The sequence below is a fragment of the Delphinapterus leucas genome, chromosome 4, assembly GCF_059928025.1.
Source record: "Delphinapterus leucas isolate spDelLeu-1000000601 "Yukka" chromosome 4, BTC_Dleu_Yukka2, whole genome shotgun sequence".
NCBI lineage: Eukaryota > Metazoa > Chordata > Mammalia > Artiodactyla > Monodontidae > Delphinapterus > Delphinapterus leucas.
In genome coordinates this window covers 11680244-11702055 of record NC_143132.1, presented here as the reverse complement: position 1 = coordinate 11702055, position 21812 = coordinate 11680244, and the positions used below count along the sequence as shown (strand labels likewise).

The following is a 21812-nucleotide window of genomic DNA, read 5'->3' as shown; positions in this document are numbered from 1 at the left end:
CCAAATATAAAGGACATATCTGAATCTTTCCTATGAAATAAAAGAGGAATAAATACTTACTTTGGGTAACATATGCACCAAAAAGAATCCACATAGAAGCAATAAGTGACCCAAACATCAACATGAAACCAATGAAGAGCCAAACTCGAGCACCTGTGTGAAAAACAGGTTTTATGATTTTGCTCATTTCTACAGCTCTATGCCTTAGGAATACATAACACTAGAACACTGCTCATCTAATATATGCTATGCCTATCAAAGACAGTCACGTATTTATATACACCTGCTAAAACATTTAACTGAATGAAGACTGAAATAAAGAAACTAAAACTAAAAGGTGTTAAGCGATACTTGGAAAGGGAAAAAGGGTAAGTTACCATTCTACTGGCTAGAGAAACTAACAGCTGAGTTAACTAAAGGAGGAAAGCTTCAGAAGTAATTATTTGATTAAACTGATTAATTAAACCCTAACCGAGGGCTTCCCTGGTGGCGCAGTGGTTGAGAGTCCACCTGCCGATGCAGGGGACACGGGTTCGTGCCCCGCTCCAGAAGGATCCCCCTATGCCACGGAGTGGCTGGGCCCGTAAGCCATGGCCGCTGAGCCTGCGCGTCCAGAGCCTGTGCTCCGCAACGGGAGAGGCCACAACACTGAGACGCCCGCGTACCGCAAAAAAAAAAAAAAAAAAAACCAAACAAAAAATAACACCCTAACTGAAAAATATATTATCAAAGTAATTGCTCTGTTAGAAGTAGCAAATGTATTTCAGATAGCCATTACCACACAGGAATGAGAGAATGCAAATGAATAAGGACCATATGACCTCTTTTCATCAACGTTAATATCATGGTACTACTCAACATGGTACTAACAGCAACCATATATTCAATCTCTCTTATTCAGCCAAACTGTACCACATACCCTTGAAAAGTTCAAGGACAAAAGTATCTCTTCAGCCCCCTACTGTATAGAATTTTAGAAGTTATACAACAGAATCTCAATAAAGTGATCATCTGGACACCTGAGTAGATTCAATACATTTTTAGGAAAGCAAGTTAGCATTTGTGCCAGACCCTGATCACAAGTATATTGACAGCCTGTCACCCTATGGAAGGGGAATATAGCTCCCCTGAAGTGAAAATAAAATCCAAGCCAATTTCCATAATAGAAAGCTAAATTTGCCTCCATTTCAGATATTCTGTTACTAACTGAACAGAAATTCATATATTTTAGACACCAGATATACAGGAAGCTCAAAGCTCAGAATGAGTAGAACAGCTAGATTTGAGAGAAATGGGTCCCTAGGTTATCTAAGTTTTATTATAATACTAAGCAGATCTCCAGAAATATACAACAATGTTTACTTCCTTGGAGGAAAACATCCTCCAAATTCAATCACAGCTTTTACCTAAAGTGAATGAAAGGAAGTATCAAAAATCCTTGTAATTATTTTCCTTCATGTCCTTTATATATGACCACACAAAAATTTTTTAACAAAACTGAACAAGAAAAAAACTTCCCTTGAAAAATGAGTACACTTTTGTTTAGGAAAAAATAAAAAACTGTAACGTTTTCCCTCTTTTGCTTTGACTACCAGGAAGCTCAGAGTCAAGGTTAATAATTAAGAGTATCCATTTTGTCCTAGAGTCTAAGTATCAATACATGATCTTCTTTCTACCTAGTTCCTGTTCCTTCTTATTTAACAGTTCCATTTGTAGTATATTTATTACGTTAATAACACTTTCCTGCAAATTCCTCTGGGAATTAAATGGGAATAAATTACACACAAACCATTTAAGTAGTATGAAAGCTTAGTGTGGCAAGAGCTGAGCATGCCTACAAGATAGTTTACCCTGAATTTTTGAAGCACTAGACAGAACTTGCACTAAAGGTACCACGTATAAATGTAAACTGACGTAAACTGACTGTGAATTTTAACTGGGTAAGAAATAATCATGGAATAAAATGTTATAGTCACTACTGAGAGTAAAAAGTATGGGCTTTGGAACCAGACAGACCCAAGGCACATACAAGTTCTACCTTTAAGCTAAAAAGTTTTGGGTAAGTTACAATGAAATTTTCTACAGAAAATAGATAATAGTAACATAATCCACAGCAATGCCTGTGGAATATTTTTGAAAGAAAAATGATCAAATACGTTAATGTGTGCTCTATGCACAACATCACTTGCTAATACATGCTTTTTTATTCTCACTCATTCCTGACATTACCTGCTGAAGCTGGGGCACAAGGCATGCATGTGTGTGTAAACATGCATGCACAGACACACACAATGCACTTTTAACTTAGGTTCATCTGTCATTTATCACTATTCCCACCCTCTCCAATTCTTCAAGGATCACAATGGAAGTGAAATTATAAAATGTGCGTCAGCATTTAAAGCGTCAGGTACAAAAGAAAGCTAATTTGTCCCCCTGTAACTGGCTTATTTCACTTAGCATAATGTCCTACAGGTTCACCTCTGTTGTCACATATGGCAGGATTTCCTTCTTTTTTAAGGCCCATTCCCCTTATGCGAGGTATCTAAGAGAGTCAAATTCATAGAAACAGAGGGTACAGTAGTGGTTGCCAGGAGCTAGGAGAGGGGGAAGTGGGAGTTGCTGTTCAACGAGTATAAAGTTTCAGCTACACAAGATGAATAAGCTCTAGAGAGCTGCTGTACGACACTGTGCCTATAGTTAGCAATATGGTATTGTGCATTTAAAATTGTGTTGAAAGGAAATCTCATGTTTAGTGTTCTTACAAAAAAAAGAATTTTTTTTTAAAGCTAAGCTCGTCAGCTCCTTGATTTGGTTTAATGTCTTATGATACTTTATGATTCCATTTATATGAGATTCTAGAAAAGGCAAAACTACAGTGATAGAAAGCAGATGAGTGGTGGCCAGGAGGTGGGGGAAAGGGGATTAACTACAAAGAGATATGAGGGAACTTTCCGGAGTAATGGAAATATTCTATATCATGACTGTAGTGGCAGTTACACAACTGTATACATTTGTCAAAGCTCATCGACCTGTACGCTTTAAATTGAATTTTATTTTATATTTTATATAAGTTATCCTCAAATACACTGACAAATATATATATATATATATGATACTGTAGACAAAGAGACTAAATGATTCTCGACTGGATACAAACATAGCATGGTGGCCAAGAGCATGGGCCCTGGAACCAGACTGTCAGTGTTCAAATCCTGGTCCCACCACTTATTTGCTTTATGACTTTGGACAAGTTACTTAAGCTCTCTGTGCCTTAGTTCCTTAATCTAAAACTGAGGACAAGAGTGGTTACCTTATAGGACTACTGTGACAATTAATTGAGTTAATATGTGTAGAGCATTCAGGACAGTCTTTGGTACACACTAAGTATTCTACAAGTACTTGCTATTATTCTTAACCATCCTTCAAACTTCCTCCCCCACCTACTCCAAATTCCTGCTATAACCACAAGTCACCCCTCTTAGTCCTTAAAGGCTGGAAATAGAATGTCTAGTCCTGAGCTTTTTATATACAGCATGGAAATTCCACTGAAAACAAACCCCTGGATTCTAATAGAATGTGTTATAATCTGAACAAAAGGAAAATACTGTTGGATGACAAACCAAAAAAAATTCAAACTCAAAAAAATATGTATATGTAAACAAACAGTGTGTTTCTTCGAAATACTTCTGTTGTAGCCTATGGGTGGTTACTCAGGTGATCAGAACTGAATGTGAAAAACACTGTAGTCCTAGGTTTGATCTCTTAATGTGTCCATACTTTGCTGTTCAGTAATCACGGTCAGCCATCTTGTAAGTAATACTATTGGCCAACATTTGGGATAAGAATAAATCCATCATTAACACAGGAACAGTCAAGATCCATTGATTTTGCATGGTTACATTTATCTATATACTATGGGCAATATAACATGACAAAAACCAGTAACCTCTGGCAGTAACTTTAACTTTCTTAAAGTTTTAAATAACACAGAAACTTTTTTTAAAAGTAAATTTTTTAAAATCCTACATAATCATTAATCATCCCTAAATAAAGACTCACTAGAGGCTTTGTTTTTTCTGCTGGTAAATCCCTCTTTTGCCAGCATACATTAACAACTCAAAGTGCCCTTACCTGTTCTTCCTAAACAGCCGCTTTCATAGCTGTCACCTCTCACCTGAGCATTGGACACGGCATTTATCCTAGAACAATACAAAATCATCTAATAAGCTTTCATGCTGCTAAAATATTCAGAGATATTTATATATCATTTAGAAGGGAAGCATTTCTTATCTAAAGCCAGTATCTGAATAACTGAATATTATCTTTTAATTTAAATACCCTAGTGGATAGAAATACTATGCTAGTCTTATTTTCCTAAAGTACACCCAGAAAACATACTTAATTTTTTAAAAATATCAATGTTTTCTATATATTGGTAATAAATATGTTGAAAACAAAATTAAGAAAACATTTCCATTTATAATAACATCAAACAAAAACATACTTAATTTTAAGGGATTACTATCACTTGTCTCCAAAGATTATGAAAGAGACCAATTTTCTGAGTTCTTTGTCTATTTTATTTTATATTTATACATGAATGACCCACCATGAGTTACCCCATTTTAAGGTTCTCATTATAACCAAGAGTTCAAAAGTTTCTCTTTGTGTTAAAAGTCAAGTGATTTTCTCTCATCCATTTCTCAAATTCAGAGAACATTTGGTATAATAAATAGGCCTACTTTATTCAGCTTCTCTTTCCATTCTTGTTAGAGCGGGTACATGTGTAGCAGGAATTGTCTTTTCTAAGCGTCCTGAATGAATATAACTAGTTCCATCTTCTACAATTTACCTTTTTGAAGCTCCTGACAGTATAAGAAAATTACGTAATCTTAATGTTTAACATATTTTTTAAAATTATTAAAAGACATCCGTAAAAAAAAAAAAAAAAGACATCCATGAAAAGCTTCCAAACTCTTTTATGAAGTGAGATAATGGCTAAACCTAAATATGATTTAATAAAAAAGGAAAGTCATAGATCAATCTCATTTAAGGCCAGTCCTGCCCTCCCTCCAATACTGGCAAATACAGTTAAGTGACACACTTAAAAAAAATAATACTCCATGGTAAAAGTTGAATGTATTAGATACTCAGTGCTCTGTGGTGACCTAAATGAGAAGGAAATCTGGAAAAGAGAGGATATATGTATACGTATAGCTGATTCACTTTGCTGTACAATATAAACTAACACAATATTGTAAAGCAACTATACTCCAATAAAAATAATAAATTTTAAAAAGGATTAAAAAAAAGTTGAATGTATTAGAGTATTCAAGGATGACTTCCTACTAAAAAATCTAGAAATATAACATACTTCATTAAACCTAAGATGCCAATGATTTTTAAGATGCACCATTATTTTTTTATACTGCCAAGAAGGAAAAAATATTATGAATTATAAGATACCAATGACTACAAGAAGCACACTGATATTCAAAGATACTAAAATACAAAAAAAATCTTAAGGTCTATAAAACATAGTACTTTGTCAGTTTAACAAATATAAGGACAAAAATCACATGATAATCTTTATAAAGTATAATAAAATTATCTGACTAAATTCAACACTTTTTTTAAAAAAATTTTTATTGGAGTATAGTTGATTTACAATGTTGTGTTAGTTTCAGGTGTACAGCAAAATGAATCTGTTATACATATACATATATCCACTCTTTTTTTTTTAGATTCTTTTCCCATATAGGCCATTACAGAGTACTGAGTAGAGTTCCCTACGCTATACAGCAAGTTCTTATTAGTTATCTATTTTATATATAGTAGTGTGTATATGTCAGTCTCAATCTCCCAATTAATCTCTCCCCCCCAAATTCAACACTCATTCTTGATTTTAAAAATCTTAATAAAATGGCAATATAGATATACACACATATATTTATCATGTTAAAGAAGAATCAATCAATGAAATTAAAAAGTTATTCCAGATAGCATTAAACTTTGAGGAAAAAATGTTTTTAGAAAAATAATCTTGAATTGAGAATTACCTTCATACTTACATGAAGAAAGCCAATGTGGAAAATACACCACATGTGTGAAAGGCATGGTTCAGCTGTTCTGGCTTAGGATATACCACGGCTGCATCAATCATTATCCACCAACCTGTAAAAAACTTGAGAAAGAACCCATGTCATTAAAATAACACTAATACTTTGGCTTAGCATGATACTGTTCCTTAACATTCCATGTTTTCTATGGACCATATAATTGAAACATAAAATATGTCTACTTTGAGTTTTAGATGTTGAAATATAAAAAACAAGAATCCCTTGTTTACTTATTCTTTATAGCATATGAGGTGAATCTAATCAAATCCGTGTAAGATTCAAGTTCTGCTCTTAATGCAAGATGAAAAATTTATTACCTAGGAATGAATTATCTGCTTCTTTTATCCACTATAAAATTATATACAACCAAAGCTCTCTTAACTAACCTCCAACTAACCAGCTCCCTGATTACCTGATGTGTTTCACTCTCTCGTTCATATTAAAAAGAATGTGGAACATTCTTTTTTAATATGCCCAAGCCCTTTTGCTTCCACAAATGAGCTGCCATGTCTCCAAAAAATATCTACGCTTGCTATAATTTTAATTATGTAATTTGATTAAATACTGCAAAACTGACTAAACATGAGTTTGCAAAATGTAATGTTTCTATGTAAACTAAGCTGAATAGAACTAAAGTAGACAAGTTACTAAGGAATTTCATAGACAAATTAAGTGCAGGCGAGGTGACCACAGAGAGCAAGAAAAACTTGGAAACACCTAAAAGAATTCTGCACGCATACTGCTTCACAATTCTAAGATGTTATGGAAAAACCTGAACAAACTTTTTGGCCACCCCAATATCTTTAGCTCCTGCTCCACTTTATTTCTTTATTTATCTTTTCTATTGAACTTCAGGTATAGAACTATATACTGGAAAAGATTAATTTAAATTAAGTGGAACATATACTGAAATTTGCTTCAAAAAGTGCAGTGGGGGCAGGGAGTGCTTGATGGAATGCTAAAGCAAGATTGGTCATGATCTGACTTTTTTTTGAAGCTCAATGATAAGTACAGGGGGTGAGAGAGGACTCTATACCATTCTCTCTATTTTTGTGTATACTATTGATATTTTCAATAATAAAAAGTTTAAAAAAAAATATTGGAAAGAAAATTAAGCAGTAGTTTCCTCCACAAATTTCTTCCTCTCGCTTCCTGCCTGTGCTGCAGCTGGGGTATGAAGATGGCAACCCTTCCCTAAAGGGCTGCAGGGCTTCAGTTCTAATGCAGCCTAAGGTTGTTACTACTGTCTGCACATCCTGAATTTCAGTGAGTCACAACAATATTATTAGTTACATCAAATTCTGAGCCTTTGAGGATCCTAAAGGAATGATACATATTATATAATTTACTTAAAAAACTACTGCCTTCAAAAACTGTATTATCATGGGTATTCACAGTTCAAAGGAATCAAGATTAATTTTCAGGGAAAAAGTGAGGTATAAATGTCACCAACCAGGCTTTTTCACTTACCAATATACCTGCTACTACAGAAGCCACTGCATTTCTTCTCTCACTCCAGTCGATACATTCACATTCTGGCCAACGGAAATTATCTAGGAAGCCTGCCATTTTCACCACTTAAGCATGGACTTTACATTAAATACTATATTCTACAAATAAAAAGACAAAAAAAAATCCATCTAAGGAAATGTTTTTAAGAAGTGAAATATCTTACTCCTTTCTTAAAGCTTTAAACACAAATTTAACTGTAGGTCTAAATCTACTATAGTTAAGAAGAAAAATTCAATACTACAATGAATATCTATTGAGATATACATAAGACTGTCCTAGGACACAGAAGGAGCTTACTATTTGTTAAATGAGCATGGAGGTTTTAAACATGTCTGTCATAGAGAATGGACTTGAGGACATGGGGCAGGGTGGGGGGAACCTGGGATGAAGTGAGAGTAGCATCAACATATATACACTACCAAACGTAAAATAGCTAGCTAGTGGGAAGCAGCTGCACAGCACAGGGCGATCAGCTCGGTGCTTTGCGACGAGCTAGAGTGGTGGGATGGCGGGGGGAGGGAGGCTCAAGAGGGAGGGGATATAGGAATATATGTATGCATATGGTTGATTCTCTTGGTTGTACAACAGAAACTAACACAGCATTGTAAAGCAATTATACTCCAATAAAGATGTTAAAATGAAGAAAAGAAAAGGCCACAGGAAAGTTTCCATTTCAATATTGTCATGGGCTCACAGTATCTAAGGAGATTCCATTCTACCAAGGGTAAGAGTGGACTACAGAAATATATTTTCCTTGTTTTGTTTTCATATATTGAACTCAGCATTACTGAAAATGAGACATTCAGGAATGAAAATTAGGGGTCTGCACTTGTCGCTGACCTTGGGCAAATAACTAAAAAGTATCTATCTCAAGACCTCACATGTGGGAATAACAGTGTGTCAAATTTCTGACTCAGAAAGTTACTGTGACCATAAAGAAGAAAATTAAAATATTCTTTATTTGGAAAAAAAAAAATAAAGTGTCTGCAAAGCCTTTGACACTTCTCCAATTGAGAGGTGGATCTATGTCCCTACCTTTGAATTTAGGTCAACAATAAAGGCTGGTTCACCGATAAAGTAGAGAAAGTGATGCTATGTAACTCTGCCATACAACTTCTCAGACTAGATCATAAAAGGCAATGCAGCTTGCAGGTGGTTCTCTGGAACACTAACACTAGAGCCCTGAGTTGCTTTGTAAAAAATCCAAGGCCACAGTGCTGTGAGGAGACCACGTAGAGGTGTTCTGGCCCACGGTTCCAGGTGGCGGCCCAGCCGCCACCTGCCAGATGTGACTGCTGCTCCAGTTATTAGCATTACTCCCACATTTTAAGACTTCCCTGACGAGGCCCCAGGTATATGGAGCGGACACATGTCATCCTGGGTATGCCCTTTCCAAATTCCTGACCCACAGGAACTGTAAGCATAATAAAATGGCTGTTTTAAACTACTAAGTTCTAGAGTTATCTGTATGCAGCAATAGATAACTGGAAGGAGAAAAATCACATGCATAAAAAACTATATAAGGGTACAGCATGCTGTGCAAGTTTTCAAAACAAAGAGAGTATGTTCAGATGTGATGATTCAGGAACACCTTAAGTTCCAGAAAGAAAAGGGGAAAAAAAAACTATTTTAAAGCACTAAAGAGTGCTGAAAAGCAGGCAGAAACTGGAGGGCATTTACCCCTTGAAAGAAAACACAATGAGCAAGATCCACTTTAATACAGCTTTTTCCCCTGAAGAATCCCCTAACCTCTCACTCCCAGCCAAGTGAGTCCCTGTGGAATAGCTAAAACTTGAGCAAAAAATCAGTCTTTCTGGCTTCAGGTATCAGTGGATGAAGTTCAGGATGACAAGAGCAGCTGGAAACTGAAGGGGAAATCTTGGAATGGGGTAAGTCACAAGAGGGAGCCCCAAACACTAATATAAACTCTCTTAAATCCTGACTAATCCCTGAACAGCACATGCATGAAGGAGATTCCAAGGACCTCAGCAGAAAAAAATATCTGGAAGGCTAAAAGTACTAAACAGATTTCAGCTGCTATCCCCTGCAAGGCATTTTGGAATCTGAGTTCCACCAGGTCAGAGATTAGTAAACACCTTGGGATTTCCACACACTCCAACAAAGTATAAAACCAAATCTCCACAATTTCAGGGTGATCAGTCAGTATTTTAATTGCCTGTTAGAACAAAAAGTAACACTCTTCAGATGAAGACAACTGATCCAGAGTGTCTATAATGTATCATCCACAATGTCCAATATAAAGTTGACCCCTGAACAACACAGGTTTGGACTATGCAGATGCACGTATATGTGGATTTTTTTCACTAAATACATACTACAGTACTACACAATCCATGGTTGGTTGAACCCACAGATGCAGAACTGCAGATACGGAGGACCAATGTATAGTTAAACATGAATTTCTGACTGCACAGAAGGTCAGCACCCCTAACCCCTGTTTTGTTCAAGGGTCAACTGTATAGTTAAAAAAAAAAATTACTAGACTTTTACAGAAGCAGAAAAAATGTGATTTATCTTCAAGGAGGAAAAAAAAGCAGTCAATAGAAACAGACCCCCCCATAATTCAGATATTGAAAATTAGCAGACAATGACTTTAAAGCAGCCAGTATAAACACATTCAAAGACAAAGGAACATGGTCAAAATAACTGAGTTAACGGAGAATCTCAGTAGAGAAACTTTAAAATGTAAATGTTATGACTGAAATTTATAATATTTGAAATTTAAAATTAACTAGATGGGCTCAGTAGGAGATTAGAGACAGTAGAAGAAAAGTACAGTAAGCTTGAAGAAAGATCAAAAGAAATTATCCTATCTAGAGAACAGGTTTTTTTTCTTTTTAATTAGGGGGAAAAAATGAATAAAGCTTCAGGAAACTCAGGAACACTAATAACTGGTCTAACATATGTTTAATTGGGTCCCAGAAAAATAAAAGAATCAGAAAGAAAAAATATTTAAAGAAATAATGGCTGATAATTTCCCAAATTTGGTGAAAAATAATAATTTGCAAATCCAGGAAGCTCAGCAAACTCCAAGGAGGATAAACACAAGGAAAACATCATAATAAAACTGCTGAAAACCAGAGATAAAAAGAAACAAAGCAACATTAGGGGGAAAAAATAATCAACACATTACATACAGGGGTAGTAGAACAATATGTATGATGGCTGACTTCTCATCAAAAACAATGGAGGCCAGAAGAAAATGGAAGAACATTTTTTGACGTGCTTTTAAGAAAAGCAATCATGAGAATTCCCTGGCGGTCCAGTGGTTAGGACTCCATGCTCTCACTGCCGAGGGCCCGGGTTCAATCCCTCGTCAAGGAACTAAACTCCCACAAGCCACTCAGCACGGCCCAAAATCAATCTCAAATGCTATATCCAGCAAAAGTATTCCTCAAAAGTGAGGGTGATGGCAGTTCTACCCCTATATATCTACCCAAGAGAAATGAAAACATATGTCTACACAAAAACTTATACACAAATGTTCATAGCAGCATTACTCATAATAACTAAGCAGTGCAGCAACCCAACATATGTCAATTAATGAATGAATAAATAAAATGTGGGATACCACACAATGGAATACAAATTCAGCAATAAAAAGGAAATATACATGATACAACACAGATGAACCTCATAAACATTACGCTAAGTGAAAGACAACCGCGTATTGTATATTCCATTTATATAAAATGTCCAGATGAGGCAAATCTATACACAGAAAGTAAATCAGCTGTTGCCTAGTGATGGGCAGGGGAGAGCGGAGTGTAATAGGGAGTGAGTACTCATAGGCATAAGGTTATAAAATTAGACTGTGGCGATTACTGCACATAAATATACTAAAAATCACTGAACAGTACACTTAAAACAGGTGACTGTTATCATATCTTTATTGTATCTCAAAAAAGCTTTTTTTAAATGAGGATAAAATAAAAATATTTTCAGGTAAACAGAAACTAAGATAATTCGTCATCAAATCTGCACTAAACAATGCTAAAGGAAATTCTTCAGGTTAAAGGGAGATGACACCAGATTAATCTCAGATCTACAGGAAGGAATGAAGAATACCAGAAATAATATGTGAGTAAATATAAAAGACTATTTTTTATTCCTTCTCTTTATTTAAGACAACTATTTAAAGCAAAAATTATAACATTGTATAGGATATCCACAAAGATAAACTTTCTAAATAGCATATCAGTTACATTTTCAAATAATATGCTTAAATATGGATTTAAGTGAAATACCTCTAAATTTAAAGTAATGGGTCTAATTGTTAATCTGAAAAGAAGTACTATAAATGTACTACAGAAGGTCCAAACACTGGAAACACAGACTGGGAGACAATATTTGCAAAACAAGTATCTGACAAAGGATTTGTACCTACAATACAGAAAGAACACTTAAAGATTAATAATAAAAAAAAACAAAATATAGGCAATAAAAAGTGTGCATGAGAGTTGAACAGACTTGAAATGGGCAAAGGACTTAAAAAGACAATGACCAAAAAGCATCTAAATAGGTATTCAACATCATTAGTCATCAGGGAAATGCAAATTAAAGAAATATCATCACATCCACTAGAATGGCTAAGATTAAAAAGACTGACTGTTGGAAGCAGAACAACTGGAAATCTCATACATTTCTGGTTGCGGTTTCTTACAAAGTTAAAAATAATCCTCCCTATAACCCAGCAACTCCATCCCTAAGTATTTACCAAGGGAAGTAAAAACATATGTCCACACACAAAAAGACTTTTACAAAAAAGTTTATAGCAGGTTTATTCATATTAGTAGCAAACTGAAACAACCAAAATATTCATCAACAGAAGAATGGATAAACAAATTATGATGGATTCATACAATGGAATACTATTCAGCAACAAAAAATGATGAACGATGTATATAACCACACAGAAAAAAATATCTCAAAAACCTGATTTATGTGAAAGAAGGCAAACACAAAGTAGTATATACTGTATGATGCCATTTAAAATGAAGCTTAGGAAGAGGCAAAACTAATCAATAGTCCCAGAGATCAGAACAGTGGTTGCCAATAGGGGCTGAGGACTGACTACAAGGGAACTTTTTTGGGGTGATAATAATGTTCTATATCTTGGTTGGGATAGTGATTATGCAGGTACATTTATTTATCAAAAGTTACTGAAGTGTACACTTAAGATCTGTGTATTTTACAGTATGTAAATTTTACCCACAAAAAAGATTTAAAAATTTTATCATTTAGATATGCTTCAGCTGCACTAAAGCCTTACTATGTACGCATTATGGGCACATTTTATCAAGATAGCCTGCAGACACAGAGATGAACTGTTATCAAAGATTAAATATTAACTGGTTAAAAACAAGTTTAGGGAAGGTCGCCATGAATTTAAGACAACGTCTGAAGGTTAAAACAAAAGTCATGGGACTTCCCTGGTGGCACAGTGCTTAAGAATCCACCTGCCAATGCAGGGGACACGAGTTTGAGCCCTGGTCTGGGAAGATCCCACATGCCGCTGAACAACTAAGCCCGCACACTACAACCACTAAGCCTACGTTCTAGAGCCCACGAGCCACAACTACTGAAGCTTGTGCACCTAGAGCCCGTGCACTGAAACAAAAAGAAGCCACCGCAGTGAGAAGCCCACGTACTGCAACGAAGAGTAGCCCCCGGCTTGCCACAACTAGAGAAAGCCCGTGAACAGCAACGAAGACCCAACACAGCCAAAGATAAATAAATAAATTTATTTTTTTTAAAGTGACATTATAAAAACAAAAGTCATGTTTCCTATTATAAAAGTCATTTTGCATATATTAACCTATTTATAAATAGTTCTATAAGCAGCAAACATACAGTTGTCCCTCAGTATGTACAGGGGATTGGTTCCAGGACCCCCCTCGGATACCAAAATCTGTGGATGCTTAAGTCCCTTATATAAAATAGCATACTATTTGTATATAACCTCCTTTATATACTTTAATATCATCTCCAGATTACTTATAATACTTAATACAATGTAAATACTATGTAAATAGTTATAACTACAATGTAAATGCCCTGTAAATAGCTGCCAGTACTCAGCAAATTCAAGTTTTGCTTTTTGGAACATTCTGGAATTTTTTTTTTCCTGAGTATTTTTGATCCCTGGTTGGTTGAATCCGTGGATGTGTAACCCAAGGATACAGAGGGCTATTTCCACACACTAATTTCTGAAATGTCATGGTCTTCTCCCTCCTGGAGCTTAAATTGGAGGGTCAGGGGTTTGGGTGGGGCAGAGAAACATCAAAATAATACAAACAGTTACTATGAAGGAAATGCACATGATCCTGATACAAAATAAGGGAGACCTATTTGAGAATAGTCAGGGAATGCCTCTCTAAAGAGGCAACACGTGCTAAAATTTTAAAACACACTGAAATTTAAAAGCTGAGTAAAGTTAATTAGATTAAGGAAAAGCAAAAGAGGCAGAGCAGAGAGAGGGAAGATTACATACAAAAGCCACTAAGTCCCTTTGATACTAGCAAGGAAGAATTAGCTGGTACCAAAGAGAATAAGAATATAGTAAGTTAGGGGAGGAAGTGGCTTGGAATAAATATGGAGAGAGACAGGTAAGTACCAGATCACCTTGCAGATTAATGTGGACTTCATGATAGATTTAGGGTTTCACCAAGTGCAACGGGAAACCAAGTGAAGAACGTTAGGATAAAAGGAGCAAAGGCACCAAGATGGTCACTATGGTAAACATTTAGGAGAGGGCTAGTATATTAAGAACTAACACTCTGAACTGAGAAGACTGACTTTCATATGGGTTTTCTTATTGATATTTACCAAAAAATAAGCACATTTTATCATGACAGTCTTGATTTAATAACAGCAATCAACAATACTAACACTGACCCCCTGGCTTAAAGTGGAGATAAGTATACAATATTTAACTTAAGATAATAGGCCTCTGGAGACTTAATGAAGGCAAAGACTACTTAGAGGAAATCTAAATGTTCAATAATAGAATAAATGTTTAAGTAAAATAGTTTACTTAATGCTGACATTAAAAAATCTATTTTTGAGGGACTTCCCTGGTGATCCAGTGGTTAAGACTCCATGCTTCCAGTGCAGGGGGTGCGGGTTCAATCCCTGGTCGAGGAACTAAGATTCCACATGCCACGGGGTGTGGCCACAAAAAAAAATTTTTTTTAAATCTATTTTTGAAAAACATTTAATGGCATGAGTAAATGGTAATGACTAATACCAAGTGAAAAAAACAGGTTATTAAAACTGTATCTAGGGCTTCCCTGGTGGCGTAGTGGTTAAGAATCTGCCTGCCAATGCAGGGGACACGGGTTCGAGCCCTGGTCCGGGAAGATCCCACATGCTGCAGAACTAAGCCCATGCGCCACAACTACTGAGCCTGTGCTCTAGAGCCCGCGAGCCCCAACTGCTGAGCCTGTGTGCCACAACTACTGAAGCCCGCGCGCCTAGAGCCCGTGCTCTGCAACAAGAGAAGCCACCGCGAAGAGAAGCCTGTGCACCACAACAAAGAGTAGCCCCTGATCTCCACAACCAGAGAAAGCCCGCACGCAGCAACGAAGACCCAACACAGACAAAATAAATAAATAAATAAAACTTAAAAATTTTTTAAATGTATCTATAGCATTATTTCCTTTTTAGAAAAAAGAATAGTATATATATATATATATATATATATATATATATATATAAACATATACATGCATAAAAATACTGGAAGGACGAACACCAGTACTTTCATAATATTATTTTATATATGGGTCACAGGATGGTGTGTTTGTTTTGCTTTCTATTTTCAAAGTTTGCTGCACTGAGCATGAATTACATTTTTTTTAATGCAAAGTGATTTTAAAAGTTATTGTAATTAACACAATGAATTGTTGATTCGTGCCTGTTGAGAAACCTCTTATATAATGTACTATGTCTGTAACTATTTTAAATAAACTTAAACTTTTTTGAGATCAAGGAAATTACTGGTATGTTCTCCCGCAAAACTGACCCAGGTACCAATTTTTAAAAAAACAAGATTATTGAACTGAAATAATGGACCCACAAGTCTTATAATACATTAGATAGCAATTATTCCTATTACTAGAGAGGCAACTCTTTATAAAAGGAAATGAGTCCTTTTTAGAGAGCATTTTAAGTGATTCAACTGTGAAAATTTCAAACACTCAGTTTAGGAAACCAAAGGATAGCTGCAAAAAGCAAGAGGAGAAAACAACTACACACTTTAACATATAAACATGGTCTGAGTGATTTCCATATGCATCAAAGTCCAAATAACATACCTAATTCAAAATTTTTTCTTTTGACCAAACTTTCATGTTACCACCTGTTTGTCCATCCAGCTCTTCACTAGTTGTTAAATGCTACAAATGTTAGGCGCTGTGTATACAAAAATGATTAAGACAATCAATGTAGAAAACAGTCTAGTTAGGGACATTGTCAGAAGAATAAATAACTGCATTATAAAATGTGCTATACTATACATACACAAAAGGGCTATAATAGAAATATGAAAAGAGTGTTATAGGACACTACTTTCCGGGAAGAGATGAGGAAAGTTTGATAAAGGAAGAATAAACTTGGCTGGGTTTTAAAGCAAGAAGAGGAGTTTGACAGATGAAAAAGAAGGAATAAAATATGCGAAATTATGTAGGGCCACAAGAGAACAGGGTGGAGTTTAAGGTATTTCAAAGAGTGATGTGATTAACATGTTTGGGACAAGATCATCAAGGATTTTTCAGCCTACACAAATCTGACCTCTAATCTCTAAGCCAAGGGATTTGCAAACTTCTGGAAAGAACCAGATAGTGTACATTTTTAGTTTTGCAGGCCAAACAATCTCTGTCACGACTACTCAACTCTGCTGTTATAGCATAAAAGCAGCCATAAACAATATGTGACCAAATGAGCATGGCTGTATTCCAATAAAACTTAAATTTACAAAACAGCAGCAGACCACCAGACTTGGCCCACAGCTCATAGTCTGCAGGCCCCTGCTCTAAGCACTAGGAAACTACCAGAGGCTTGTAAGCAGGGAAGTGACAAAATAACCTCTGCGATTTAGAAAGACAATTCTGGTGGCAGCAGTATGGAGGAGGACTGAAGGAAAATGTTAAAGGCACCCTCTAGAGAGGAAGAGAATAAGGATGTAAACTGAGGCCATACTCATACAGGCTAAAGAAAAGGTTTTTATTTGAGAAATATTGATGTGGTATTATCAACAAGCAAGGAAGAGCTAAGAATGACTGTTTGGGTACCCAACGGCTGGAAAGACACCATTAACCAAAACAGGGAGGGGAGCAAGGGAGAGTTTGAGCATAATGTGTTTGATATGACTGAAGGACATCCAGGTGGAAATGTATGTAAGACAGATGTACAGAAACCACTGAAAGAGTGGTTTAAAGCAGAAATACAGATTACAGGCTGATAGTAATTAAGTGGTAACTGAAGTCACAGGGGCAGCTAGGGTATCTCAAGGAGAAAATATGGAAGAGGGCTGAGGACTGATTCAGTGTTCATCTCTGACTCACTCTCTTCCTTCCTTGCATTACTGTCTGCCAGGCATTACAGCAGACTTACATATACAATGGTATTTAATCAGCACAAAACTCTTCTAGATCATGAATGAAATACTTACAGAACATGTCCTACAAGCAAGGCACTGTGGGGAAAATAAAGATGAATAAAACTTGGCCCTCATCATCAGGAGATTTACAAACTGGCAGAGAAATCAATTAACACCTTTTAAAATTAAATTACAATTTGTATCATTAAAAAATCTGGGGGAATTCCCTGGCGGGTCAGTGGTTAGGACTCCCAAGCTTCCACTGCAGGGGGCATGGGTTTGATCCCTGATTGGGGAACTAAGATCCTGCATGCCACATGCTGCAGCCAATAAATAAATAAATAAGTTACCAAAAAAATCCAGAAATTAAATTTAAATATCGTGCAAGGTATTAGGTCTACATAGCCAGAGCAAAACAGCTGACTCAAATTAAACAAAAATAAAATCTACATCTTCCCTACTACTACTACTACTATTACTATTACTAGTGGCTCTTAGTTATAGGGTGCTTACAGGTTACAGGCAACTCTACTCCATCCTCAGAAAAACTCTTTTCATAGACTATTCCATTGAAGACTCACAAATACTCTAAGGCAGTTACTATTATTATCTCGTATTACTAAAAAGGTTTACAGAGTAACTAGCCCAAGGTCACACAGCTAGCAAGAAGGAAAGCCAGGATTCCACTGAAGTTCACATCCGATTCCAAACCTGTGCTCATGACCAATACACTGTACTGCTGCCAGACAGTTTCACAGCATTTCTCTCATTTCCATTTCGTGAGGAGAAAGTTACTATTCTACTGCCTGTGGTGAAGAAAGCAAGAAGAACGAGATGGAAGAGAAAGAGCCCCAATTTAGATGAATACTGCGATCACCTGGAAACAGAAGAAAGCAGTCCAGTGAGGTCTACAATGACAGTGGTGATTACTGTTGATTCACAACTTGACAAAGCAGTCTGGAGAATACAGTTTTTCTTCTTAGGTTGCTATAAGCCTGGTGTCTAGGTAGTCACAGTGTGAATATTTTATAGGCCTTAAAATCCAACAGTATGATTATTCAGAGAGCTAAGCATTTTTGGAAAGACATTTTACATAATCTCAGGATGCTTATTTGCCTTCTGACTTGTAAATCATCTATAACAAGAATAAAATTTAGTAGGTACCACCAATTTTCCTAAAAGATTTAAATCTAAAAACCAAAGTAAAAGACAGGGAGCACAGGGGTTTTTTTTTCTTTAATATTTATTTATTTATTTTGGCTGCATTGGGTCTTCGTTGCTGCGCACGGGCTTTCTCTAGTTATGGCGAGCGGGGGCTACTCTTCCTTGGGGTGCGCGGGTTTCTCATTGCGGTGGCTTCTCTTGTTGCGAGCGTGGGCTCTAGGCGTGTGGGCTTCAGTAGTTGTGGCACAAGGGCTCAGTAGTTGCGGCTCACGGGCTCTAGAGCACAGGCTCAGTAGTTGTGGTGCAGGTTGTTGAAATAATCCAAGTGAGGGATGATATGGGGACCTCCCTGGCTGTCTAGTGGTTAAGACTCCGCGCTTCCACTTCAGGGGGCACAGGTTCGACCCCTGGAAGGGGAACTAAGATCCCACATCCCTCATGCCTCATGGCACGGCCACCAAAAATATAAATAAATAAAATAAAATTTAAAAAGATATGACTTGGGCTTCCCTGGTGGCGCAGTGGTTGAGAGTCCGCCTGCCGATGCAGGGGACGCGGGTTCGTGCCCCTGTCCGGGAGGATCCCACATCCCGCGGAGCAGCTGGGCCCGTGAGCCATGGCCGCTGAGCCTGCACGTCCGGAGCCTGTGCTCCGCAACGGGAGAGGCCACAACAGTGAGAGGCCCGCGTACCGCAAAAAAATAATAATAATAATAAAAAGATATGACTTCCATGACCTCCTGACTCCACGGCCAGATCTAATCCCCTTAGTACTTCATTATTAATCTTGTTATTTGATTAATACATACCTTCCCCTGAAGAGAGTAAAATCCACGAAGGACATTCCATGCCCATTTTTGCTCAATGTAGTTCTCCCAGAGCCTAGCACAGTGGCCTGGCATACAATAGGCACTCAAATACTTGTTGAATGACTGACTCTAACTATTTTGTCTTTCAAATTTTGAAATGCAATACCTGTCTCATTATCCTGTCACACACACACAAAAAAAGTCTACTTCTTTATACCTAGGTTTATTTAAACTGATAATCTGTAGACGCTGGTAAAAAGAAGGATCATTTCAATGAGGGAAATAAATCTTGCCAGGACAATATATTAAAACATATTATTTCTTTTTTTTGGCCGCACCGCATGGCATGCAGAACTTCCCCGACCAGGGATCGAACCCATGCCCCCTGCAGTGGAAGCACAGAGTCTTAACCACTGGACTATCAGGGAAGTCCCTAAAACATATTATTTCTTAAAACCATTCTCCCTGCTTCCTCAAGTCCAGATCCTGCCAGAATTTTCTAAAACTCAGACCGGATCGTGCCTTTCATCAAAAACTTCCAACAGCCTGAGATAAAGTCCAAAAGGTACAGGGTACTTACAGTCTCCCCTATTATAGCTTTCTTATCTCCTACTATCTTGATGTACTCTTTACTCCAGCCACAAAGAAATAAAAGGGAGAAGTTGGCCAGTACTTATTGAATACCTACTGTTAGGAAAACTGCTAAATATTTTTAATATATCTATTTACATATTTCTATATCTATTTCTATACGTCTATCTATGTCCTTGGAATGCCCCTTTCATCTCTTTGTCTACAGACAAACTCCCAATTCAACCTTCAGGACACACATCAGCCAAGTTTGGAAATAACTGAACCAGATTACATCAAGGATCCCTTCCGTTGCTAAGATTCTGAGAACCATGACCCTTCTAGTAATGAAGCAGTCTCCAAGAGCGATATGAACTAGAAAGTTCAAAAGATTTCATCATTAATTTCATCTACGTCAAAACATACAATTAACAAACCAAGTGAAATGTGTAAACCTTTATTGATCCTGGTTTCCAAAAAAAAATGTTTTTAAGGCAGTCTGGGCCAACTGGGTAAATCTGAATACAGGTCAGACAGAGAACATTACAGAATTATTTTCCCAGATGTGATAATGATAGTATTGTGGTTACGTAAAGAGAATGACCTTGTTAGGAGATGCATTCTTACATATTTAGGGGTGAGGTGTCGATGTCAGCAACATATGATCAAATGGTTAAGGAAAAAAAAAAGTAAAGCAAATATGGCAAAATGTTGAATGTACTGTTCAATTTTTCTGTATGTTTAAAATTTTTTTATAATAAAAAGTTGAAAAACTAGAAAGCCATACTATCATGAATTGCCACCTAAAAAAGATGACTGCTACACAATCCCAGAGCTGATCCAGCCATGGCAAAACTTCACTCACTCTCTGAGGCCATCTTTACCTAGGTTTCCCAGCAGAAGCCATGCTTAGGCATCTTTGCATCCTCTGGGATTGCTCAGAAAATGCCCTACTCCCCAGTTCAGAGACACCACACAGGTGAAAGGGAACCCACCTGGCAAGCAGTACTGCGATGCCAAAGGCCTAGAGTAAGAACATTTCTAAGGGGCTCAAAGGAAGTGGATGCCTTGAAGTACCAATTATCCTCCTCCAGCATTAGCCACCATGCAGGCAGCTAACAGTACAGGCTTTGGAGTTAGCACTGGCCTGGGCCCTCTCCTACCTTCAGCCTCTTCCCAGCTGTGCCTACTTGGCCATTTCACTTTTAATGGAATAGTCGCTGTGTGACAGGCACTGTTCAATCTTTAAATGTCCTTGGGCTATGGTCCTCTGAGGTGTAAACTGGGGATATGACAGCACATCCCTCAGTAAGTGAGAATTAATAAGAAAAGCAGTGTCCAGCACATGTGATCACTCAATGCTATCAACCACCACCTACCAAGAAGATGGTTCACATACATACGACTGCTTTTGTAGAGGGCACTCTGCTCCTGGCAGTACTGCCATTACTATTTGGAAGAGAAAAACGATTACTATCTCTGGGTGATGATGGCAGATGTACATAGCACCTCATTCTGCTCCCTCTTGAAACTTCACGAAAACTGCAATCAATAAAAGGAGTTTTTAAAAAGTCATAAACTCCTAACGATAGGGAGAACAGAAGATGACACAATAGCAATAAAATTTTGAAAGCTGGAAAGCAGATGGACATGGTAACTGACTTAGCACACCCAAGAAAGCCGAATTCCCAAGCCAGTGGTGGGGAAAGCTGAGAGCCAACACAGTGACAACTTGGGAGGAAGCAGGAAGAAAAGTCAGATCCCAGAACCTGTCCCTTTTCTCGTCATGGTACTGGCAACTGCTTCTTCCATATCCTGGCAGAAATCTGAAGCTTTTTCCCCCCTATGTCTTGTGTTCTGGAGTGGGGGATACCAGGCACAACAGAAGATGCAGGTATCATACTGAAAACTGGACAGAAGGGACCTCTGTTCCTCTGTTCTGGTGCAGAAGACCAGCAGCCAGATCCTTCCCTTCCAGATAAGAATCTGGAAAGCTATGCAGAGAAAGAAAACAAAA

At 37.1% G+C, this 21812-nt stretch overlaps 1 protein-coding gene across 3 annotated transcripts in view; it reads right to left on the bottom strand.

The window, feature by feature from the left end:
* The window catches only part of TMEM50B (transmembrane protein 50B), a 35115-nt gene that overhangs the window by 7556 nt on the left and 5747 nt on the right, over window positions 1-21812 (bottom strand). For 2 of the 3 annotated variants that reach the window (XM_022552993.3, XM_022552992.3), the window contains 4 exons: window positions 7590-7729; window positions 6072-6184; window positions 4132-4199; window positions 61-153 (listed from right to left, as the gene is read on the bottom strand). In XM_022552993.3, the coding sequence (XP_022408701.1) occupies window positions 61-153; window positions 4132-4199; window positions 6072-6184; window positions 7590-7688 (373 nt within the window). In that variant the 5' untranslated portion in view covers window positions 7689-7729. The remainder of the gene's footprint in view (window positions 1-60; window positions 154-4131; window positions 4200-6071; window positions 6185-7589; window positions 7730-21812) is intronic. The other variant, XM_022552994.2, reaches the window with a different exon arrangement.